The sequence below is a fragment of the Azolla caroliniana genome, unplaced genomic scaffold (genome assembly GCF_043228905.1).
Source record: "Azolla caroliniana isolate FFs.n. ecotype wild unplaced genomic scaffold, voAzoCaro1.0.p SCAF_15, whole genome shotgun sequence".
NCBI classification, from domain to species: Eukaryota; Viridiplantae; Streptophyta; class Polypodiopsida; order Salviniales; family Salviniaceae; genus Azolla; species Azolla caroliniana.
In genome coordinates this window covers 7,422,760-7,449,846 of record NW_028230450.1, presented here as the reverse complement: position 1 = coordinate 7,449,846, position 27,087 = coordinate 7,422,760, and the positions used below count along the sequence as shown (strand labels likewise).

The 27,087-nt window shown below is 40.7% G+C and overlaps 2 protein-coding genes across 2 annotated transcripts; one reads left to right on the top strand and one right to left on the bottom strand.

Moving 5' to 3' along the window:
* Positions 1-6,120, bottom strand: LOC147854518 (rhodanese-like domain-containing protein 8, chloroplastic). The gene is made up of 8 exons (XM_087331077.1): positions 5,862-6,120; positions 2,861-2,914; positions 2,503-2,652; positions 2,196-2,388; positions 1,934-2,025; positions 1,495-1,595; positions 682-981; positions 1-443 (listed from the first exon to the last, which is right to left on the bottom strand). Exons 1-8 carry the CDS (start codon positions 6,033-6,035, stop codon positions 227-229), a joined length of 1,281 nt encoding a protein of 426 aa, XP_087187203.1. The 5' UTR covers positions 6,036-6,120; the 3' UTR covers positions 1-226.
* On the top strand, positions 4,373-27,087 carry LOC147854517 (uncharacterized). Its single transcript, XM_087331079.1, has 12 exons — positions 4,373-4,386; positions 23,302-23,466; positions 23,606-23,711; positions 23,905-24,007; positions 24,991-25,092; positions 25,167-25,231; positions 25,309-25,350; positions 25,891-25,980; positions 26,087-26,166; positions 26,262-26,472; positions 26,549-26,613; positions 26,725-27,087. The coding sequence occupies exons 2-12, from the start codon at positions 23,324-23,326 to the stop codon at positions 26,828-26,830; spliced, it is 1,113 nt and encodes a 370-aa protein (XP_087187205.1). The 5' UTR covers positions 4,373-4,386; positions 23,302-23,323; the 3' UTR covers positions 26,831-27,087.

The window sequence follows — 27,087 nt, the reverse complement described above, 5'->3', positions numbered from 1 at the left end:
TTCATGATAAATAGAGATAATAGAGCATTTAGATTGCAAGGTTGAAACAACCCAATAGTAGAGAAACATTCATCTCAAGATACATGTGTCATAAAAATTTTCATAATATTTCCTTTCTTTATTATCAGGAGGTTAAACATCCACCCCATTGAACAATATGAAGCATGTCTATGAGGACCTAGTGACCAGCCGGGACGGCAAAATGGACGTCTAGTCTTCTGTTATTTCAATTACTTGCCTTCTGGCTTTGTTCTAGACGTCGTAGTCTCCGTTTAGCTCTTGTTCCCAAATAATTGGGAGGCCTTGCCAACAAATCATCTTTCCTGTAGTTATGCCAACGTTTGTATTGTTGAGCATCGACCAAATACGGCCGTTGACGAGGAGCAGATGTGCACCCAAAAGAACAACATCCCTTCATTTTATGAGCACATTCCCCACAACATCTGTAAAGCCATCCAAAAATAGTTACATATATGAACCACTAGTTTTAGGAATTTGTAATACTACTAAACTATTGGATCGTATTTAATACTTCCAATCTAATAAACCACAGATGATGTTTATGAATTACATACCATTTACTTCTCAATTTAGAAAAAAATGGTGTCATCAAAAAAAACTTGCAATCTCAATTAAAAATTGGCTCCAATCAATAGTATAAACAGAGTAAGAGAAGCTTACAAGAACAATTTATTGCAGTCCAGATTCGTACAATTGCGATGTCTTATACTCGAAAGAGGTCCATTACATAGGCTGCATTGGCAAAATTCCACTTGAGTAGTGTGAGTCACTAACTCATCATTTACATCCTTACTCATCACGTTTAAGCCAGAATCCAAGTCTAATTTGTAATTCGAAGGTGGTACGGCAAGACGAGAATCGAAAACAAATAGATTCCCCAGCCAGTTTTCACCATTTTCTTCTATCAGATACCTGGCAACTCCTCCTTGCAAACTGTACAAGTTTTTGAAACCCTGCTTTCTGTTCATGACATATGAAGAGAATTTATGATGCTGGAGATTTCCTTTCAAAAGGCAAATGGCTCATCATTTTCACTCTTTGTATTATGGAAAAAACATCAATGTCAATCTTACAAAGACATTTTTCAGGTTCACACCACTGGCATACATGAACTCAAACTAAAATATGAAGTATCTCTTATTATGAATGCAACATCAAAACTGTAATCGTAAAGGTGTAGAGCACTAACTTCACCACTACACCATCATGTTTAGAATCTAAAAATTCAAATAAGCTAACAAAAGAAATGAAACTAGGATGTGTAAAGACGATACTTTCCCACTGTTCTAGTGCGAAAAGTCTTATTTTCTCTCCTAAACAGGGCCATCGCCACTTCTGACAACTGAGAGCGAGGATAGAAATTGAGCTCCTGATCTATAGCAAGGGTCTGAATCATTAGGCCAACTTCCCCCCTCCCTAGTCAATGATGTGTAAATAACTTTATTCTGAAACTAAAAATGACGGAAGCCATACCTTAGTAAGGCTGAATAAACATCGCAACGTATACCACCTGTGCAGTACATTAGTACATCGGTATTCTCCTTGTCCACATTTGCAAGTGGGTCCTCTTTATCCTGGCCATATCACATAGACTGTCCATTATTAAAGAAAAGATGAATTGTATTACAATCTTCACGCCACCCACACCCAGATAAACAAGAGAAGATGCTTGGTTTCTGGCCATATAGTGTGTTGATGTTTGGAGCTCATGCAAAAGATAGTTTTTTTACAAACAAAACAAATGAGGACGCATTGAGGATCAGATCCAATGGCAAATCATAATCTAATCTATTCATGAGCGAGGTTGAATTATACTACAGTAATCTGGTATATTTTCTAGAATCTCAAGGATGTTTCATTCCCTGGATTTCTTATATTTGTGTCTCTCTTAATTTGGGTTTGAAGGCTAAACCTCATTATATTGTAGTCCGAATTCAGTGCTCTTAAAACATTCTACTGGAGGTCTTCGTGCACCTTTAAAATGTCCAATATCCCATTCATAACCTACAACCATCAATTATTAAAATAATCAAGAAGATGAAAACACTTTCAAGAATGCATGACAGAAACTCTAAAGAAAAAGGAATCAAATAATATTTTCTTTCAGGAATCTTCCATGATAAATTTAAGAATTCTAAAAGATTGATACTTCGTCCTTGAACAAATTCTCCTACCATTTCTTACATCCAAAAGAAGCACGGGCCTCTCTATTGACTCGCCATTATCCTCTTTGCCAGGCATATTACAATTCTGAAAAAGCTTTGATTTTTCTGCTTGCAATAATCTCTGCTTCCAATTCTGCGGAGACAAAGGGACAGCTCTTGATGACGGATCAGTTATTGGAAGGCCCAGTGTACCACCATCTACCTTCACAAGCGGATTTCACAAGATATGTAAAAAGGAACTTCTATAATTCAGTCACATTTTACAGCTCCCCAAAACAGTGCTTACGATATAAATTGTAATAAAGCTGCAACTGACCTGAACCAGAGAAGGCTTATATTGTAGTCTGAGCCTGGGAAATGCGTGACCATTAAAAGAAGGTGAGACTTGGACATAGAGATGAGAAAATCGTGGATCATCCTTGACCCATTGTGCATATATCATCACGTCTTCTCGAGGTCCACTATACTGAACCATGATGCACCAAATTAACCTTGATACATTTCTCTACTCATTAGCATTTATTCTTGTTAATTTAGAAGGTTTGTGTTTCCTGAGTTATGTTTTACTGTTCTGAAACTTCCAACATTGTTTGACAACTTTCAGGATAATAAATACCTTACTAATCTTTTTACACACATGTTGAAGAGCAAAGACACAACCATAACATTGATACCTGGGCATTTATGCCTTGAGAGCTGATATAGATTCTCCCATGTATATCTTTACCCTGTAATGCAAGAGAAGTACCAACCAGATTAATATATTTGAGTTGGCTTCTAAAACAAACAAAACTTTCTTTCTAAGACCACAATAGCTTGAACTACAAAAATTAAATGCTCAGGTGCAAGTGAATGAAGGCGTTCATGAGTGTGAGGTATCAGGATTCAGCAGGCAAAAAAACTGAAGCTCTAGTAAAAGAAAATAATTGTGGATCTCATGAGTTTTTTCAGTTCACACGTTCTATTCATGCTCAATAAAATTTAGCCTTTTACATGATGGCCTATTACATACTCACTATATTGTGTCTGTGTCTCAAAAAATTTACCCAGTTATGGCATCATACATATCACACAGATCCAACTGACAGGTAGGCAAGCCACATTCTCATACTCTTACAAATAGTGAAGTGTCCTCAGAGATTGCTTTTCACTTACGCTTGACTCTCCTGAACTTGACCTAGAAGCCATTCTTTTAAACTTTATGAGAGGATGAGAATTCTTGAATCACCCCGTTCGGTACATTGATTCACCCTGTTCAATATGGTTTCATAGCAGCACAAGAAATCCTTCGTAATATTTTTAGAGTACAGATGCTTGTCCATTATGATAAGTATTCTCATTATGAAATGATGATGGTAACAGGTGGATTAGGAGAAGGCCTATGAAGTGGGTGGAACATACTAAGTTTTAACACGAGACATCTCAACTTATTTTCACGTTTGCACTTTGGTCTTGCTCCGAATATCAATTAGTAAGGGACGGCTTTCTTTTAGTGCCACAGTTTTTGTCATTTCTAGACATCCATTGATATATTGGTAGCTTCGCTGGTGACCAACAATTATTTCAGTTTCCTTCACGTTTGAGACATCAGCCATCACACATTCCATTGAAGATGTTTTCTTCATGTTCTATGATCTCAGAAAAACACCTTTAAAAACACTTTGGATGTTTGGATCTAATATGTTTCTGGCTTAATATTTGTGCATTAACATGCAACAATCAGTCCTCCCATGTACAATAATTTAGCACATGAAAAGGAAATAGTTGATCATGAATATACAATCTACCAAGAGATAATATTAGAACAAGAAGATTATAATGAATTCAGCATTGCCATGTTCCCCTAATGAGTGATCCTGAATGAAAAATGATTGTAATTCAGACTTTTTCTGAGAGCACGTTGTCGCGATATTCTGCGAGTACGTGTAGGATCCGAGGCGGGACCGCGGGGGTCTTGGACTAGGGAGTAGGGGAGAAAGAATAAGATATGATATGGAAGCTTAGCTCAAGAGGAGAAGAGGAAAGAATAAGATCATGACATAGAAGGAGAGATCGCGGAGGCAAGATACTCAACAAGTTATATTAAAACAAACGAATTATTACAACAGTGGTGGCCGCATGGGCCGCACCAAACGACTATGAGAAAACCTTAACCGAAGATGAATAAGGAAACCCTAAACGAAACCCTAACCCTAAAACGGTAAGAACTCTCGACTAAGTGGTATACCTCCCATACGCAAAATAGGCAACCCCTCAAAAGGGACCCCTCACTCCCTTTTATAGTGGTAAGGGGTGAGGCACAATACAATAGGAGTGGTCAATTCCCCTTTTCATTCAAAGGAGAATATTTGCCCCGATCTCGAGATTGATGGGCCTTAACTCTCTCTCCTCTAGCCGTCCTACTCAATGCCTATCACTCTTACACTGATTCTCTATGTACCTCCCTCTAGTCTACAAAGTGCACATCACATTTACACTTAACAACTTTGTAGAGCACCTTAACTCCTTACGCTTTATGTTTGCTTATTTGTCCCTATGTTACAATTTCCCTAAGTTCATGTGCAATGTTGCACATCTCCGTTTTCTCTATCCCGCTCGGTTTTCTCACCATGGACGAAAAACATCACGACAACGTCATCAACGACAGTAGTTGTTGCATGCATCCTGACACCTGAGTAAATAAGTGCTATGATGATTAATTACAGTCCCCTTCGCTGGCAAGCACATCAATGACCAACAATCCCCTTAAAATAATCATTCACTTTCCGGTAAATGATCTCAATAAACCTCCAATTTGTCGAGAAAATATTGTTACTTTCTTCTCAGTAGCCAGAATCAATATGCCCACTTAAATAAGCATGAGTTTACACAAGGGCAATTGTTCAAACTTTCATATGTCATTGAATTCACAAATTTCAGTTAGACTAATGGTCCTAATAAAAAATGCTTTGACGTGTCATCAATGGATCTTCATTTTGGCCACCATAACATTGGCATTAGTAGCCGCACACTGCTAACAACCAAAGCAGCCACTCACATCATATCGTTTTCATCAGAACATTTCAGTTTGTGGCACACACGTCATGGTTCAAATCCCAATCAAGATCGCTATGTCTTTGTACATATATACATGCATGCATTCATACATTAATACATTTTATGCATAGATACATGCGTACATACATATAGTATCCATGCATATACATACATTAATACATTGTATGCATGTATACATTCGTACATACATATAGTATCCATGCATCTATCCATGCACATGCACATGCACATACATACACACATACATACATAAATACATGTATCCCAATGCTCAAGTCACTGAGTTCCCAACCCATAGAAGAGAATCCTTCCATCTTCTCACATCCCATAATGTCAAGCTAATTATTGTTCAATCAGCGCACCTTCTCAGTTTTTCTTATGTTATTACTATTTGAGCGATTTATCTTTACGGTACAGCTGCGAATTTGCAAAACCAATACTAAATGAAAGCCATAAAATTAACTCTCTCCTCCATTAATTGTAAACTCTTACCTTTTTCTACGAATCTAGCTGTGTGTAGGCACTAGTAATACACGCACAATTTTCATCTAACAAGAAGCTAGTTATATTATCTATATGCCCCCAACCAAAATAAAGCAAATGATGGTACAGTTCTACCTCCATGAAAGAAGAATGGCGTGCCACTTCAAGCTTAGGATCCTCTACGTCAACGAGAACATAGAAGTTAACGACCAAGTACTGCTTCTCCGCTTTCTGCAAATGAGCCACGTTCTTTCCATCTTCCACCTCATTCTCGGAATCATCTGAAGACAATTGCTCAAAGTTCTCCATATCTGTGACGGAGTATTTCTCTACATCTGTAAGAGGGATATATCTCCCTTGAGGGGAAGCAGAGGTATGGAAAGAGAGTAAGTGCCATGGCCTGCCTGAAGAAGAAGGAGGAGGAGAGGAGGAGGATAAGGAGCATCTTCTTCTTCTTCTTCTGGTAATTGGAAGAAGTCTTCTGCCGATGAGGAGGGAGCTATGGAAGATGAGCGTCTCGCGGACTGCCAGGAGGCAGGCTTCAGTGGAGTTGGAAAGCCATCGATACCTCATCTTCATCTGCCTCCTCTTGCCTCAAGCGATGGAGGGAGGAGCATGAAGTCTTTGCTTTGCATATACATACATACATACATACATACATAATGTATGTACATATGTACATTATACATACATATATCATACATATATGTATGTATGTATATGACAGAGTATGTACATACATATATGTATAACAAATATACATACATATTCCCTCCATTAGTTGTTCAACTCATAGTCACCATTTATCATGAATGCTCTCGCTTTTCCTTTACGCAGCCAATGGTGCTGCTAGCCCAAGGTCCTAACGGACTATGAAATCAAAGAGAGTTAAATTTGACTCCATCCGAAAATGTGTAAGTTGCAGATGATATAAGCATGCCATCATGCTAATTCAAATGGTTTACAATGAGGATCAATGAGAAACTAATTAGCTTAGCATTTTGGGACAAACCCATAAGGACTTTGTGAGATATGGGAAAACTAGAAAGGGAAGCCAAGTAGGGGGCGAAAAGGGTAAATGAAAATTAGAGGAGAATTAAGAGGGATAAAGGGGGGAATTTGAAGAGACATGCTACAACAAAGATACGAGGAATTTAATAGAGAGCAACAGATAGGAGATGAAAAGGTACATATCGAAACCAGTTCTTACATGTCAAGGGGCATTTGGATCAACCAATACCTTTAAAAACCTCGATCTTCAATATACCAGTTGAGGTCAACTTCTTATAATGTTTCATTATGTGAAGGAGGCTTGGAGCTTTTGGTGTCTGGAGTTCAAATTGGGTGGTAGTTCGTTAGGAAACATATCTTTGAAGCCATTTACAATTAAATTGAGTAATCTTTGTTCATGGAAAGGTATTTGATTTACATGGACATTATAATGATAATATTGAATCACCAAATCAATGGCACAACAATAAAGCGCTAGATAACATGAACATTAAATTAGAGATGTGGAAGCCGCAATAGATTTCAAAGGAATTTCTATACATTGAATAAAGCATGTAGTGATGTTGTAAAAGTGATTGATTAGTGTCACATACATTTGCGCATAGTGTGTTACTTGAGCAGGACCACGGAGGGATATAGCTTTCTCAAAAAAAATTGCAAGTCATGGTAGTTTATTGGTCCCTTCTTCTACCTTCTTTGAGTTGTGACATGGTCGTCTCAACAAACTTGTGTGCTAGAATGTGTGTGTGATATTATGTTATTATAAGTGAGCTCATGTGTAATAATAATGGAGTGTGCAAAAGATTGGAATATTTGCACTTATCCTTGGTGTTGTGCACTTTGAAGATTGTCAAAGCATGGATTCTTGCCTATCAAATACTAATCTAGAATATATAACTTTCTAATACATATTAGAGTAGCTCACAATGGTAGTCCACACATGCACTCACACCTAAAATCTTAGGTGGGATCTAGACTCGTTGACTACAAAATTAGTGGGGACCAATAATAGTCACAACCACTATGTAAGAGAGAGAGAGTGGATATATATTCTCTGTTTGGTATGTGTCACATTAAATGTGCAAGTCAGTTGATAGTAGTGGGGATATTCATTTTTTGTCAATTGACTTGTCATTTAATATGATGATTGATCCAACTCCTTCGATACAAGCTAGTGCTAGATAGTACTTATCTTAAAGTCAATGGAGTCAATGGCATATACTTCAAGACTAAGTACATGTTAATTTGCCCATAGATTATTCTTCTAGTCAACTTGACTAGTAAATCCTATAATCCTACTTCCCTCTTTCCTAAATACATTATCTCCTACTCATCCACGGTTCCTACATTGAAACATTATCGACCCATGTGGTTGGGTTGCACAATAGTTACTCCTCATTTAGGGCGCTATCATAAACTGTGCACTCTTAAGAATTCATGTGGGGATGAATTGACAACTTGGGGTTGATAATTGATTATATCGAACATGTTTCCTATTGAGATATCAAGCACAATTAGGTTTAGCTATTTAGTTAACCATGTAACTTAGTAGTTACATAATTAGAATCTAGTTAGAAGTGTCGAACTTAAAGCCTTAAATAAGATTTTGTACTTGAGTGGGATACATTCTAGAACCTTCACTACCAAGTTCATTGAATATAGGCCTTACATCCTTGTACCTATATTCTCCTCACATATGTGCACCCTTGCACATGAGATGTATATATACCACATTGTGGATATCATTGTATTTTGATGGTTATTAATATAGAGAAAGGTCTTTAGCTACACTTTTGTTAATCATCCCCCATTTATCTTATTATTCATAAGTGTAACTTCCTCTTTGTCTTCCTCTCACACACATACACACACATATCACATAATCTTTTGCTGCGTTATCAACTACTCACATAATTAGACACTAATTAACCATAGTTAATTACCTAATTATTAACATGGTATTAGAGTGTTTGGTTTAGTACATTGTTGTTGAGTGAGCAAGCTCAACTCAAGTTGAGTGGCGGAAGAAGCCAAGAACCAAATCGGTTGAAGACCGATCGGAGAGACCCAAATCGGCCGTAGGATCGAGAACTGAGAGCCATGTGGTGAGGGACTCGGGTAGGCCGTTAATAGACTATATTCCTGGTACAGTAAATAGGAATATTGTATACAAAATTAGTTTCAGGCTCATTTATGAGCATTCAAGTACTAACGGTACTTGTGTCAGCCCACTTGTCAAGGCTTGAATAAAAAGTGCTCACCGAGCACGAAGTATGTACAGAGCGTTATTCCTTTGAAATAATTTTGTGTATGCTCTCTCTGTCTCTCATTCTCTGTGTTCTCTGCATTTACCGAACAATTGTGTTTCCAAACATCAACACTATACTCCGTGTCTTGTATGCACACTTCCGCACATCGTATTCTTTTATATGGTATCAGAGCACGAGGGTTGAGACTCCTCTACAGCCGACAGAAAAAGCAAGCGATCAAGACAGAGTCAAGTTTTCTCGTTTTTCGAAAAAGATACGACAAAAATATGGACAGAGGAATGGGAAGCTCGCTTCTGACTAAAAAGCTCGATAGGAGCAAGTACGCATCTTGATCATTTAAGATGCATCAGTACCTGCTCGGCCATGGCTACTGGAGTTATATCAAAGGAGCTAATGATGTAGCACCCGAATTGACACAAAGAGACTTCCTAGCCTAGGAACAGGCAGCAAGCAAAGTTTTGTACTGTTTTGCGTCCTGTGTGAGCGATCAACTCTTGAGCTACATTCGGGATGCCAAGACGCTAAAGGACGCAGGGGCGAATCTCAAAAGGATTTTTGTCGCCTGCACGACGGCCAGGAAGTTGCAGCTCAGGCATGAGCTAAGCAATGTCCGGTAGAAAGATCTATCTATGGCCAATTATACAGCTCGAATCAAAGAGATTTGCGACTCTCTCGCCTCCGTCAAAGTGAACATCAAGGAGGATGAAATGGTGCAGGTTTGCCTTGGAGGGTTAGCATCTAAGTTCGGAGCATTCCTAACGTCGGTCTGCACAAGGGAGAACACACCGTCATTTTTCGAGCTTCAATCGATGTTGCTCTAGAAGAAAACCACGCGATCATGTCCACGAGTACGCACACCGACAACAAAATGTTGTATACGGAGGCAAAGAGGTCACGTGGTCGTGGTGGACGAGGCGGGTTGGCACACAATGGAGGCAGTCGACAAGAGCTGAATTTACGGCATAATCAGAATGCCGACAACAATTCCGGACAATCCACAAATAGGGGGACCGGGAGCTGGCAAGGGAAAGCCGCAACGGACTGCTAGTATTGTGGCAAGAAATGCCACAGAGAGAGCGAGTGTTGGAAGAAACGAGCCGATTCGGACAAGGCCGGATCAAGCCGAGGAGACGTAGATAGGCGTCAGAGATCGCACTACGCAGAAGGCTCAGGGCGAGCCGGCACGGGCCCCGCCTTCGTCATGAAGCACAAAGCTAACTCGATGGCGGTGAATACCTCGACATTGAATGAGGTATGGTATGTGGATTCAGGAGCATCGAACCACATGACGAATCACCAAGAGTGGTTCTTGACTCTAGAAAAGCCAGAGCAGCTGGGGGTCGTCGAAACTGGTGATGACACCCCTCACCCCATTGAACACATTGGAGATGTCCCTCTTAGCCATGTCAGCCAAAAGGGAATCATGAGAAATGTCTTGCATGTGCCGACAATCACCAAAATTTTGGTGTCGGTCGGACAGATAGTCGACCAAGGCATGTGTAAAAACGAGGGTGCGGAAGCGTTAGACAACCTGTTTAGACGGATAACAACAGAGAGAGAGAGATGTTGATTGACACACAAAGTGTACGCGGGAGAGACAGAGAATGAGCAGAATGTTAATAATCTATTACAAAACAATAATAGTTCTTTGCATCCATACAACGTGCTCAACAACACTATTTATACAAGTCCTAAGAGGACTGACAAAAGTATGGTGTACTTCAATGCTCACACGAGCGTCTGACACTAATGATGAAACATTAACTACCTAGTAGTCTAGGCTGCTACTAGGCTTCCGGTTACTGCTGGATACGGCTAACCGGCTCCCAGCTCACCGGCTCATCGATCCGGCTCAGGCTTATTCAGCCGATCCGGATTCGGTTGAGCTTGCCTCTCAACACTCCCCCTCAAGCTCAACTTGAGGTCGGATCGTAGTGTCAGTCTCCATGGCAGCCGGTCCTTCCACCCGGCTCCTTCTGGTGTCACTCCGCCTCGCTCGCGCTCCTCGTCCGGTCCGGTCCGGTCCCGTTTGCCGTGACCCTTCTGATTCTGCGCACCTCAACCTCCTCGGTCGGCTTGTCTGCTCAACAGGCCCAATTCAGCTCCCTCGTTGTTGTGACTTCGGCGCTTGCCAATTCGCCGATTCCTTCGTGTTGGCGTTGACTTTCGTTGCCTTCTCGTCCTCTTGGCCTTGAATTGATCCGGTTCTTTCAAATCCTTTTGTTGAAACAAATCGTCTGTCTCCGATTCATTCCAGCTCTTGTCCGAATCGGTCGCTCCCGATTTGTCTTCCGGTTCCAGGCCCTTCACCACATCGAACCATGTCTGGGTCTTGGCCTTCTTCTTTCAGTCGGCTCTGTCCTTCTTGACTCTGCCGTTGCTGCCGCTTGTTCTGACTTGTTCGGATGTGTCAACTTCCTTTGTCGACTCGGCTCCTTTCTTCTTCTTGTCTCCCCCTCTTTCGATTCTTCCCTCACCGGCGCAATCGGTAGTTTCTTTGCCTTTGCCCGTTCTAGTGTCTTTACCCGTTCTCCCCCTCAAGTGTGGCACGTCGAGATGCTGAACACCAAGCATTTCGGTGAAGTGCTGCAACTTGTCCGATCTGAGCGGTTTGGTGAAGATGTCGGCAACTTGCCAATCCGTATGAACATACCAAAGTTCGACTTCACCGCTCAGAACACGCTCACGCACAAAGTGGTAGTGCACTTCTATGTGCTTTGTGCGAGTATGGAATATGGGGTTCTTGGCGAGCTGCATGCTACTTATGTTGTCGCAGTAGATCAGGATCGGGGTCGGTGCTTTGATCCATAGGTCGTGCAGTAGTCGCCGAAGCCAAATGGCTTCACAGGTGGCAATGGTAGCGCCCCGGTATTCAGTCTCAGTGCTCGAAAGAGCCACTGTTGGCTGCTTTTTGCTGCTCCACGCAACAACCGTGTTACCAAGGGAAAACATATAGCCAGAGGTGGATCGGCGATCCGATGCATTGCCGGCCCAGTCGGCATCGGTGTAGCCGACTAGCTCTTCGGTTATACCATGCCGGTATAACAGTCCCCGGTCATTCGTGCTGCTCACATATCGCAAAATTTGATGTGCGCACAGAAGGTGCTCCATGGTCGGCTTCTGCATATATTGGCTGATCACGCCGGCCGGATAACTGATGTCGGGTCGGGTGATTGTCAAATATATAAGGCTTCCGACGATTTGTCAGAACCGATTCTCATCACAGGCCGGTCTGGAGTCGGGACGAAGCTTCTGGTTCCTATCCAGTGGTGTGGAGATCGGTCGGCATTCCGTCACGCCGAACTTATACAACATGTTCAACACATAGTGTCTTTGTGAGAGTAGTATGCCGTCGGGGGTTTGGATCACCTCGATCCCAAGGAAATAGTGAAGGTCCCCCAGTTCCTTCATCTCAAATGCGTCCGACAGCTAGGACTTGACTCGACTGATTTCATTGAGTCCGGGTCCGGTGATGACTAGAGCATCAACATACAGCAAGATGCAAACCAGACCATTTTGACCTTGCCGAATGAACAATGAAGAGTCAGACTTGAAGGCCACAAACCCCATCTTACGCAACCAGTGCGTGATCTTCGCATTCCAAGCTTGGGGGGCTTGCTTCAGGCCATAAAGTGACTTCTTCAGCTTGCATACCACCGACTTGTTCATCTCCGTGTGGAAACTGAGAGGTTGGATCATATAGACCCGTTCTTCAAGGTCACCTTGAGGAAACACATTCTTCACGTCCATCTGGTGAAGATGCCACCCCCTTGCCGCAACAACTACCAGTACCACACGAACCGTCGTCATCTTCGCTACCGGAGTGAAGGTCTTGTCATAGTCGATTGCGTGGGTCTGCACGTATCCCTTCGCCACTAGCCGGGCCTTGTACCGGTTAAACGAACCATCGGCATTGTACTTTACCTTATACACCCACTTACATCCGATCGATTTACAATGTCGGGGAGGGTCAACGAGGTCCCATGTGTCATTGGCATCTAGTGCCCGCATTTCTTCCTCCATAACGGCACACCAATTTGCGTCCTTTGCCGTTTCTACATAGCTCTCCAGCTCACGCACTTCTGCCACCTTAGTCATGAACGCATAATGATGCGCCATGTACTCATTGTACCTGTACCGCGTAACTGGGTTCTTCAGGCGATAAGACCGGCATAACTTGGTTTTACCCGATTTGGGGCCCTTCTTGGCCAGGTCGGACTTTTGTTCCCGAAGATTCGCCTTTATCCTTTCCAGAGTCGGATTCGCTCTGATCCAACTCAACGTTGCCGGTTTCATATTCCGGCATCTTCTTCTTCCCTTTCTCTTTGCGCGTGAACCGTGTCCTTGGTTCCTTGCACGGGGAGAGCATGACAGAGTCTCCACTACTCGCCGGTTCCTCATTCGACTGGTCATCCCGACTCAGCCGCTCATTCGGTCCACTTAGCCGGAATGAGATCGAACTCTCTTCTAGAGTGCCGAAATCTTCATCTTCTACCTGGAACTCCTCGGGCTCACTAGCCTCATCTTTCGGAATCGGGCCGGGGTTGGAAGTCGGATCCGGTAAGGCATACCATGATGCCGTCTCATCAAACTCAACATCCCAGCTAACTTGGACCTGCTTCGTCCGGGGGTTATAACACTTATACCCCTTTTGTTCATGCGAGTAACCGACCAAGATCCATTTCTCCGACCTTGCATCCAACTTCCTCCGCTTCTCATCTGGCACATGCATATATGCAATGCTACCGAATATCCAAAGGTGTCTAAAATTCGGCTTGCGCCTGAAATACAGCTCATGCGCAAACACCTTGTCACCGATTCGGTTTTGGATGTAGACGACCGTCCGGACCGCCTCAGCCCAGTAGAAATGGGGCATGCTCTTTTCCTCCAACATTGCCCTTGCCGTGTCGACAATCGACCAGTTCTTCCTCTCGGCCACACCGTCTCATATCAAACCCGTTGTAGAATTGATTCTTATTTTATAAAAGAATCTATTATATTGTAATAAACTAATGTTTGGTTTCACCTATATGTCTAATATGTTATTGTCATTTGTGCTTATTTGTTTGTGTGTCTTGTGACAAGGGAGCGTTTCGGACTTGCCCATGCACCTCTCCTTTCACAAAGGCATTCAAACTTACGTATCTGATATGTTATCATCATTTGTGCTTATTTGTTTGTGTGTCTTATGACAAGGGAGTGTTTCGGGCTTGCCCATGAACCTCTCCTTTCACAAAGGCATTCAAACTTACATGTCTTATATGTTATTGTCATTTGTGCTTATCTATTTGTGTGTCTTGTGACAAGGGAGCATTTCGGGCTTGCCCATGCACCTCTCCTTTCACAAAGGCATTCAATCTTTCGTGTTAGTGTAAATCTTGCTTGTGTGATCGTGTGACTTGTGTCAAGGGAGCGTTAGGGCTTGCCCATGCACCTCCCCTTTCACAAAGGCATTCGAAATTGTGTCTCCCATGTGTAAACCTTGCTTGTGTGTTCGCGTGTCTTGTAACAAGGGAGCGTTCGGGCTTGCCCATGCACCTCTCTTTCCACAAAGGCATTCGAAAATTTGTCTCTCGTGTGTGTAAGTAAGCCTTTTCCTTGTGTGTCCATGTGTAAGCCTTTCTCACGTGCAATCGTTTGCCTTGTGAGTAGGGGTTGATTCAGGCTTGCCCATGCACCTCTCCTTTTCACAAACGCGTTCAAAACTTTGTCTCTCGTGTGTGTAAGTAAGCCTTTTCCTTGTGTGTCTGTGTGTAAGCCTTTCTCACATGCATTCATTTGCCTTGTGACTAGGGGTTGATTTGGGCTTGCCCATGCACCTTTCCTTTTCACAAACGCGTTCGAATACTCGTGCCTTGTTTGTGTAAAACTTCCTTGTGTTGTGCGTGTGAGCCCTATTTCCTTCCCATCCATAACCCCGGCGGTTCCACCTCACGATCCACACATAGTGATGGATTTTCACGACACCAATTATTCACGGCCTCCGTTGCTCTTGCTCCTCGTTGGTGGAGCTCTGTTCAACCTGCCCCTCACGACCCTATCCTTGGCGTCACTTCTACCTTCCTCGCCAACACTAATCCTACAAAAATCAACGTTAGCATAGGTGCTTATCGCAGTGATGAGGGGAAACATGTTGTGCTTGAATGTGTTAGAGAAGCAGAACGTCATATTGGTGGTCGGGAGTCAAATCATCACAACATCTTCAAGGATGTTGGTGTCAAGCAGCTTACATATAGATATTACAAGCCCAACACAAGAGGCTTGGGTTTTGATAGATTGAAGGAGGATTTGAAGAAAGCTCCACGAGCTTCCATCATTATGCTGCATGCTTGTGCCCATAATCCAACTGGGTGGATCCTACTCTTGAGTAATGGAAAGAACTTTCACAACTTCTCAAGGGTAAAGGGAATTTTCCATTGTTTGACATGGCATATCAAGGATTTGCGAGCGGTGACACTCAAAAGGATAATCGAGCCATAAGGATCTTTTTAGAAGATGGTCATCAATTGGACTGTGCACGTTTAAGGTTAAATCATGGGACTATTTAGAACATCTTCGAGTCCTCCTTGTCTGCCCTCCCTCCATGCCCATCAAGCTTTTGATCATCGATTCCATTGCTGCACTCTTCCGATCAGATTTTGATAACAATGGAAGAGATCTTGCAAGAAGAATGGAGTGGTTCTTTAAGCTTTCCAGCAAATTGAAACAGTATGCACATCAGTATGACATAGCTATACTAGTCACAAATCAGGTGGTGGATCATGTTGAGCAAGGAAGAGATTGAGAAGATGGTGCAAGATGCAGAGAAATACAAATCTGAAGATGAAGAACACAAGAAGAAAGGGGAGTCTAAAAATTCTTTGGAGAACTATGCTTACAACATGAGAAGGCTGTGGATGATTTCTCAGATGCATCGGGTGCATTGATAAATTGGGATAAGCCATCAGGTTTTTGCGTCGCTTCGGGAGATCCGCCAGTTAATGTACCCTCTTTAGGATTCACATGGATACCTCAAGGTCAGTCCATTAGGTATTTAGGTTGTCGAGTGGGTGTGGGATTAAAGTCAGAAGATATGATTGCACCCTTATTGTTAAGATTAAGAAATAAATTAGTATATTGGAATAAAGAAAAATTATCTTTAGCAGGACGTGTAGTTGTAGCTAATGCGGTGTTGTTGTCCTCGATTTGGTATATAGCATCTACATGGCTGTTTTCTAGGTCAATAATGTTGAAAGTTCAACGTTTAGTACGGAATTTTATTTGGGGGAACAATAGGTCAGTCAATCCTGTAGCAAAGGTAACTTGGTCTATCCTGATACAACCTAAACAAAAAGGTGGTTTAGGTTTGATTGATCCATTTATGCAAAGCAAAGCTTTACTTACTAAACATGTTGTTAGGAGTTTATTGCCAGGACAGGAGTTATGGAAAAAGCTATGGATGCAACATCTATATAAGGTCAAGCCTTCGGTAGGTGGTCAATGGAAGGATAGTCTTAGATGGTTCTTTAATGCAGATTTCCAGCTACCTAAGTCCAATGATGGATCATTGCGTTTCTTCAATGGAATTTTTCGGGCATGGGAAACTCTTCGGCAAGCGCTTGTTTTCTTGCCACCGAAAAGCTATCATCAATTTATGCGTCAACCATTGATATGGAATCCTTTATTTACTGATGAAGCTGCATGTGTTTTGGGTTTACGCCCTAGGTTATCATGGGCTGCAATGGATAGTGGACCAGCTCATACGGTTGCGGATTGGATAAGGTTTATGCAGTCCTCTACGCTGGAGCAAAGTAATAGGTTATCGAACTTAAGAGGGGCTAAGATCATGTTATCACAATTGTCCAGGGTGTATCAGGTCACAGTGCCTACATTGCAATTCAATCATTTTCAGAGTTGGTACGGTATGTTCTCGACACTCAATATACTTATAGGAGCTCGGTTATATGATCAAAATGGTAGCATTTATTTTTATGAAGTGTTGGACAATGGTAGGTTGATACTAGTGGATGAGGAGTCTCAAATCATGTTGGCTGCAAAGCAATTGCCAATGCGAGTAATTGCTAGATTAGATAAAAATATATATATCGATCCTAGTCCACTAATAGTTAATTTTTCATCTCATATTTCGATGTTAGACTCTAAACCTATTGATGACCTGCAGTGGATCCAACGGATTATGGTTGGAAATTATCCATATCTGACTCTTCGACTAAGATCCTTCCTTTTTTTAAATATTCAGTAGCATTTGGTAGGAATTTTATGTTGAGGCAGACCGAGCCGATACCTGCTGGAAAAAAGTATTGGGAGGAAGGTAATGTTTCATCTACTCATATGGTTATGTTTTGGAAACAGTTTTGGTCTATTAAATGCATGAATAAGATATTGCATTTTCGGTGGTTGATGATTCATTATGCATTGCCAATAGGTCATTTATTGAGGGGATCGGTGAGTAATCGGTCATGTATTATGTGTGGGTTTGCGGATGAGACATTGCATCATGCATTTTGGGAATGTGTTTCCGCAAAAAGTTTTTGGTGTCGAATTCTTAGGCTTCTAGGTCGTAAGTATAAGTCTGCTATTTTTACGTGGGGTGCAGTCTTTTGGGGAATGTTGGATCAACAAAGGGCTTTTTATCATTATAATCATTCTTCATTGTCTTTATATGTAAGAAGTTTTCAGTTATATTCTACTTCAAGATCCTTGCAGGGAGTCAAGTTCTTCTCGCGGAGCTATGTTTGGCAGATTGTCTCCTCGTTGTCTCTATGGGTTCTTTGGAAAGCTCGGTGCTCCAAGTTATACAATGATGAAGACATTCACGTTGTGGATCAGGTAAAGTCTTTTTGGAATTTATTAGTACATTCGGTTAAAGGTGAGTATGACAGGTATAAAGGCTATGGAAACACAGCCATTCGAAAAAGAAAGAGATTACGACGAGTTTGGTCAGCTATTCCTTCAGAGGTTAGGTGGAATTATGTGCCACCTCGTTGGTTGTTCCCGCCACCAGTACCATTCTTATGGCGAACAACATGAGATAACAGGGAGGAGACTGTGGTGGCATGTATGAAGCCTATTTTAATGTAGGTAAGATATACATATGCTAGAAGAAGATATGAGGAAATGGGATGATGTTCTGGATGCTGAATCAGGCTAGTAAAAGAAGATTTTAGTGGTATGAGGCAGATTTCGTGTGATAATCAGAGACATCGACATGGTGGATGTGGACAGGTTGAAATAGGTTTAAGTTGTTTTGTGATTAGGATGACTGATGGTGGTGGGGGTTGTCGAAGATTACTAGGAGAAGGTGAGGATTTCTGTTTGTTTTCTACTTGTTTGTTGGTTGTTAGTGTAACAGGATTGTCGAATCGGAGATAGTGAGATGGTAGATGGGGACATGACGAAGCCGTTTTTCTGTTTTTTGTGGTTAGGATGAGTGATGTTGGAGTGGGGGCTGAAGCAGATTATTATGAGAAGGCGAGGAATGATTTTCGCTCATTTTTTGTTGTGATTACAGGGCCGCGTTAATCGGTGAGATGGAATAGGGGAAGCAAGATACCCTAGATATGGGTTGACTTAAGACAGATATTATGGTTCTCATAGGTTGCGGGATGATGGCAGTGGGATTTGAAGCAACTTTGTCATGGTGTGAGGATGAGTGGTGTTGGTGCGAGGGCTGAAGCGGATCAGGAGGGGAGAGGAATCATTGTTCACTTATTTTGTTGTTAATTACACAGGATATTGGCAGTACTCGGCGAGATGGTGGATGTGGATTGATTGAAGCAATTTGTTTGTTTTTAGGAGTGATGATGGTGGGGGGGACAGAAGCAAATCATGAGGGGATGAGGAACCATTATTCACTTGTTTTTGTTGTTTTTTGTATAGGTCAGAGGTGGTATTCGACGAGATGGTGGATGTGGTTTGATTGAAGCAATTTCTCTGTTTTTAGGAGTGACGATGGTGTGGGGGAACGAAGCAAATCATGAGGGAATGAGGAACAATTTCTCATTTTTGTTGATTCATTGCACAGGACATTGGTGCTATTCGGCGAGATGGTGGATGTGGACTAAAGGAAGCAATGTGTCTGTTTTAGGAGTGATGATGGTGGGGGGGATCGAAGCAGCTCATGAGGGGATGAGGAATTTTTTATTTATTTTGTTGTTAATTCCACAGGACATTGGTGGCATTCGGCGAGATGGTGGAGGTGGATTGAATGAAGCAATTTGGTTGTTTTTAGGAGTGATGATGGTGAGGGGGCCGAAGCACATCATGAAGGGAGAGTGAATAAGTTGTGGGGATCGAAGCAAATGGGGTGAGAGGTGGAGATTAGTATAGTACATTTCATTTTCATGGTCTGTTTTTTTCTCCCCAACAGTTTTTACAAATGTTGGAATCACTTCAGATCTGTTTGCAATTGTTTCTGTTGGGATGGTGAATCTTCTTACAGAGACGGAAATCTTCTTACACCTGACACATATGATTAGAAAGACGGAGGACATGGAATCTGCAGCAGATCACTGGAATCAATGCTGTGTTTTATGGCTGTTTTTTTTTTTCCCAACAGTTTTTACAAATACTAGAATCATTTCAGATATACTGGTGGAGATGAAACAATATTATGTACTATTTGTATACTGTCTCCAGGCTTTTTATTAATACCAATGGAGCATATGTTTTATGGTAAAAAATTAAAGATGATAAGATTGTTGATAAATTGGATGTCACTACAATCATCACCACCGCCATCCGCTAGAATCGAAAGGCTGGAATACGAATTTCAAAAATCGAAGAAAGAGAAAAGAGAAAGGGGTAGAAAGAAAAATTTCAGAAACTCGAGGGCATGCAGACAAATTTTGGAAATAGAAGGGCGGGACATGAAATTTCTAAAACCGGAGGGTACTTAATATAATTTTAGAAAAAAAATCCCGAGGGGTAAGACATAAAATTTCGGAAACACAACTCATCACTACACAAGAAAAACATATATATGTCTATATATACACACCCACAATTATTAATAAACCTAAATAACGGTACCATCGTGGATAAAACGATTGGTGTGCGATCCAATCGTGCGATTATGCTGACCAAACGAGAAAGTTTGTGTCAAGCTAGCTCCGATCGAAGTTATTGATCGTCGAGCAGTAATCCGGTTGAGGAATTTCCAACTGTGAGAGAAGACCGATGGAGTTCCGGTCAATAAGAGTTTTTTCGGCATGGGCTTGTGGGTTCAACGGGCAATGCACTGTCCCACAAGCGTGCCATGTGTTATCCGTATAGGTGTACGGGATGAATAGGGTATAATGTGTATCGTGTGGTGTGTAATATGTAATATGTATACGAATGTGTGAGGATGAGTATGTGTGAGCACATGCACAATTATGTGCATGTGACAAGAGTGTAATGGTCGTCTTTTTGTAACGGTCATTATTTACCATTACATTATGTATTATATAAACCCCTTATGGGGCATGTAATGGATATACCTTTTTCCCCTCTCACATTTTATGTCATTTTCTATCTGTCTTTCTCTCTAGCTCTCTCACTATCGAAACCCCCTTGGGAGAGAAGCTCAACAACCCCATTTACATCAACCTCAACAAACACAGAAGGCTTATGCAGATCCTCATCGGCTTCCGTCCTGTTTTGACATTGGAAATCGAGTATGGTTGTTACGACGACACATCAAGACTACTCGACCATGCAATATATTGGATTATCGACGATTAGGTCATTTCCGTATTATCGGAAAAATTAATGATTTCACTTTTCGTCTTGATCTACCTCTGCAACTACGGTTACATCTGGTTTTTCATAGTTGTTTTCTCGAACCCTATCAAGATAACACCATTCTTAATCGTATTACACCACCTCCACCCCCGATCAAGCTTGACGTAGGATCGGAGTATGAAGTTGCTGCCATCCTTGATTCCAAGATTGTTCGCAACAAGCTCTACTACTTGGTCGATTGGCTAGGCTATAGTCCAAGCGAGCGTACTTGAGAACCAGTCTAGAATGTCGCAAATGCTCAAGCTCTTATTTAGAACTTCCATCAACAATATCCCGAGAAACCGGGTCCTCCATCTAAGACGATTAGTCACACTCGTCATCTTAAAGGGGGGGGGGGGGGGGGGGGGGGTAGTGTCATGATATGGCATGGTATGGCTCCGAAGGGATTTGGACCCATGACATTGTGTTACATGGGTTGAACCCTTACCATTAAACCATAAATTGTAATACAAAAGATATTAGTTTCATTTATTATTTCTATAGGAAATTCATGTATATTCTAGATTACTCAAGAACATTCTAGAAACTTCAAGAGTAATCTTCACAACACTTTAAATAGAGGCATAAGACATTATTCCGAACCAATTCAGTTCAGTGCCAGTCATAAGCCTCCTAGTTATTCTTGTATCTTTCTTTATATAATATAATATACTTCTTATTGTCATCATTATCTCTCTCTTTTTTTTTTTATTGTAATTACCTTACCCTAGTGGTAAGTTGTTAGCACTACAAGCATTGCGTTGTGGGTTTGAAACGCAACTTCCTCACCTCTCTATCATATACTTCATATATATCTCTTTTTAATTAACTAGATGCCATTGTGGAATGTAAGGGTTGAACCCATGACCACCTGGTCTCCATCTAGGCAAACTTACCAATTGAGCTACATCCATCTGGGCATTATTATCTCTCTCTCTCTCTCTCTCTCTCACGTGGTTCTCATACACTCTTTCCCATCTTAGTACTAATACTCATTCTTCTCCTCTATCTTTAGTACTAATTCTCCTTGCCTCTAGTACTATCCCTAACACATAGTAGATTGGCCGGTACCAATTCAGAGGTGTCATATGCATTATTGCACTCCCGATGGCCACGTCGGATGCATCGATAAAAACATGGAAGGGTTGTGACCAATCGGGCGGTTGTACAACCGACGCATGAGACAACATGATCTTTAGAGCCTTGTATGCTTCATCTTCTATTGTCGTCCATCAAAAGGGTGTTTTGTGAACCGTTGCATGTAGCGGCGTCGCGAAATCGGCCAAGTATCATCGCATTCGGCTATGCCATCGAATTTGCCCTAAAAACTAGCTAAGAGCCTTTGCGGTGGTCGGAGCTGGAGCGGCCAGGATGGTATTTACTTTGTCTAGGTCCATTGCGATCCCATCTCAACTCACGATATGCCCGAGTAGGGCACCACTCAATACATTAAATGCACATTTCGCCGGAATAAGGTTTAGCTGAGCTTGTTGACAACGTTCCAAGTAGAGACGTAACTAATCGAGATGCTCCAGTTGGCGGCCGTAAACAACAAAGTCATCTAGAAATACTTGCATTAAGGCCAAAATATATTCGATGCTACGTTGGAATGTGGCAGGTGTTGTCTTCAACCCGAACATCATTGCTACGGCCACAAAAACACCCCACTCAGTCACAAATGTTGTCTTTTCCTGGTCCTCGGGGTGCATTCGGATTTGATTGTAGCCACTGAACCTGTCTAGAAAGTTGTACCTCTCGTGGCCTGCCAGTACGTCCAACATGGTATCCGTAAAAGGAAGGGGAAATGTGTTGGTAATTGTTTCTGCATTTAGTTTCTAAAGTGAAGAAATTGATACCTTCACTAACTGTTGCGAGATGAGAACATTGATAATTGCAAGATGAGCTCATCATCAATACAATTACATATGACTTTGAACAATTTGATTTTTATGTTCGTGCTTTCTAGTGCTTTCTAATGTTTAGTAGTTAAGTAATTCCTAAGTTTTGAACTTTCAATTGTGTTAGACCATAGTCATTTTTTGAAATTCCAATCCTTATTATTATTATTATTTTTCAACTTATAAATCCAATCCAACATTCAGATGATTTCCCATACATGTCTGATTGAATCATTCTCGAACGCGAATGCACGTATGGTTCACTCTATGTATGTGATGTATGATGTATCAGGACATATGTATGTATCTCCATAATAATCCTCATCATCATCATCCAGAGAGTGAATGAAGGAAGTACATACATATACATATACTGTTTATTATACATATACTGTTAAGCTTTGAGACAATTGAAATTTGAAATTTGAAAATTGTGGCGAGAAGAGAGATTGCGGTTCCGACAGACAGAGAAGCAGATTGAAACCCTAGCAGACGGACGCACACAGACACAGACACAGATAGAGAAAGAAATAGAGATAGAGATAGAGATAGAGATAGAGATAGAGATAGAGATAGAGACAGAAGGAGGCCATACCAAAAGGAAAGAGGGAAGGAATCCGTAGTAAGACACAGAAGAAAAAGAGGTTACGTACAGATGTACAGTCACAGCCATGGAAGCTCCCCCCCACTCCCGCTCAGTCCTCTCTCAGCTGATCTGACGGTGAAACGTCTCGATTTTGAGAACATCCCCGTTGCCACAGCTATATCTCCTCCAACTCAGGCTCTCAATATCCGCAGGTTCTTCTCCTCCTTCATCGTCGTCATTTCCTCATCATTTTGTATAATCATGTATGCAATTCATCTTGGCTTCGTTTCAAGGCAGATCCCATCGCTCAAGAATCTTCCTTTCTTTTTATTGCCTGTTTCCTTCGAACAGAGACTTGGCAAGATGTAGGGACGATGTGTCTGATACAAGTGAACTCATTGAACCGCTCAAGCTGACGGCAGCTGAGTATGCTGATGTTGATCCTTCCAAGCTATGGGTAATTGAAATCAAAGGAGTTTAGGGGATCACACTGAAAGAATGCACTTCTGTATGTCTTCAGTTTGATCCAAAAATTGTTTTAGGTTATCGGGAAATATTGAAACTGGTTGCGAATGGTGAATGTAAAATTGATTTTTTTCAAGAAATGGTACATCCAGCCGGATCAAACTGAATGAAGTTTTCTTTTGTAGAATGAGTATATGCAACTTAAGAAGGAAGTTCTTCAGGTTCAAACTGAAAATCTGTTTTTGGAGAGCTACTTAGAACCAGAGTCTGCAGTTGAGGATGTGAACGGTATTTTGTTGGATCCACAATTCCAATTTCAACTTTTGATTACTTGGTTTTGGTCTTTAAACTAGTTTTTTCTGGATATTCCAAGATTGGTGTCTTGGTCTTTGTGTTGAATTTGATTAGGTCACAATACATGTTCACGTATGGTATGAATTTGCATGAAAATGTATAACTACCTATTACACATGCACATGCGAACATATATATATATATATATATATGTATGTATGTATGTATGTATGTATGTATGTATGTATGTATGTATGTATGTATGTATGTATGTATGTATGTATGTATGTATAAGCACAGCACAGACTATTTTAGATTCAGATTTGTTATGTTTACTCTCTGAAGGCATTGCGTCCATGTATAATGCATTCAATACTTTTGAATCATATTTCTATGCCAGATTCGAAAATTATTTGTATATGGTTTTGTGGTTGGGTACATTATGTGAATAATGATTGTCAATGGCTTTGAATCATGTCTTTAGTTATGCTTGCAGGTACCATGTAAAATTATCAGTAGTTAAACACAGTTTATTTACTTCACTTTATTCATCAGAATTATTATTTTATACTTAGTTTGGACTCTGGGAATATTGCAATTTTTAATACGAGCATGAATTATAGTTATACTGGCCTTCCACTGGTTAAAATAGGGATTGAGCTCATGGAATCAAACTCTCCATGTCCTGTCATTATTAAGTGTATTAGTTGGAACTATCTACTGAAAAGTCTGTAAAAGCGTGGCAGAGTCAAGCTATGTGTACCAATTCTACATTATTCTAATCACTTTTCTGTGAAAATAGGAAATGTGCATAAGTTGTGTTATGAGTCAACAGTAAGATGAAATGCTTTGATTTATTATGTTGGGTGTATATAAATCAACCCCTTCATGTCACTTTATTTTGCTGATGAAGCATGCACTATATGATTCACTGGAAAAACTTTTGATGTTCTGAAGTATGTATTGGATTCATTCAGAAAGTGATTTGCAAGTTCTAGAAAATCAACTTGATGATGTACGATCCGCATTATCAAAGGAACGTCAAGAAATTGGAACTCTCATTGGCACATTTGCAGCAGGTGCCTCTTGTACAACTTATCATTACATTACTGTTGATGTACATACTTATTTGATTCACTTTGATTTGGTGTAGCAATGGAAAACTTCCCCCAGCTAATGGAGTCTGTACTGAATCACTTTGATGAATGTGATAGAAAAGTATGGCATTTGAAGCTTAAACACCGAATACTATGATGATGTACATTCTATAGCTGATAATGTGTGATTGTTGCCAATTCCAGTTACTAGAGGGATCCAAGCAGGCGGGAGATGAAATGGTAAGCAAACTAAAATCTTTTTCAATATTCTCGAGATTCTTTGCTATTGGATTTCGATAGATATTCCATTGGTTACATATTATAAGGATTCTATAGGTCACATGCTATGCTGATGTGTTTCTTTATTTTTCTCCTTGTCCAGTTCTGCATATATTCAGCTCTATTATGGTGTATATATTTCTGAGCTTCCAATACTACAAGCTAATTGAATATTTACCGGATACTCGAGAATATTCATAACAGCTTTCAAAATACATGTTTAAGACCTTTCCAAAAACGTAATCTAGTGTTTGTGAGAAGCTGAGTTCAAAAAGTAGAATGAAAAATTTGTTGATGTGCTCTTAATTCAAATGATTAGATGTTTTTGTAAAACTAGTTAACCTGTTTTATTAAGAGACAGGTAAATCACATGTATTGTTTATATAGGGTTCGTGTTTAGGTTCAAGATTACAAGTTCCATTGATATATATTATGTGGTTCTTAATAGGATTAGGACTCATTGTCTATACACAGTTTTTAGTACATTTGAACTTCTTGTAGGAAGAAGCTACAGTTTTGAATAACGAAGTAGACAACCTTGAAAGTAAGGCTTGTGAACTCAGAAGGCTTGCAGGAGAGATGGAAATTCAGGTGAAACTCCTATCCCTTAAACAACCTCTTTACATTCATGTTTTATGTTTTTGATTACGATGCAACCCATGACCATGGATATATGGGATCGGCCTCCTCTCTGCAGATAATGGAGCTGGATGAGGAGAATCTAAAACTAGAGGAGTATTACAAATATTTACAGTCTTTACATGAGATGCATACAAAGTCAGTTTCACATGCATACATCATAATAAGATCTATTTTTCATGCCAAACTGAATGGGTAAACTGAAGTTTCGACATGTTGATGTCTGTTTGCAGGTTAGAACTCTTAAACAAAGTAATGACTTTTTTTAGTGATTGGAGTGTAGATAGTTGTGAAGAGGATGTGGTTACCTTCACCTTTAGAGGTTTATCAACTAAGCATCAGAAAGCTAAACAAAACAAGCACCAACAAAAACCAGCAAAAGATTTGGTGTACAAGTTGCATGTCAAGATTGACATGAAGTCTTTAGCTGTAGAGAATGTGCAGGTAGATATGTTTTTCCTAATATTATTTCTAATTGGTGGTTCCAAGTTCTAACGGAAACAATTGTGTGCATGATTAGCGGTTTGAACCCAAGCATGAAGTTCCTCCTATTGATGACATACTCAAGGAGATGAGTTTTAGAAGGTATAGAATTGCATTATGATTTAGACTCTTTGGAGTTGCAATGTTTATGCTATATGCTTTATCACCTGTTTAAAACTTGCTTCATGCTTATGCGTAATGCTTTCTTTGAAGGACAATGCATTCTATGGAGGCTTCCCATGAGGCTCACAATGATCTAGAATTTTTGTTGAGGAGAGTTGGTCAGCGAATCTCTTCTTTGAAAAGCTCCAGTATATAGAGGAAGAAAACATCCATGTAATAGCTTCAGCACAATGATTCACTTGCTTCCAACTATTCATTGACTAGTCTCCACCTATTAAGCTCAACTATGTATTGCGCTGTTAACTTGTTGGCACCTATGAATCTCAACTATGCATGAGTGATCTAGTTGGCAAGGATGATGTAATATGAACCTAAGTAAACTTATTATCAAACAAACGCTCTAATTCTCTCAATTTTGGAAGTCATAAATGATTATACAACACCTATGGTTGA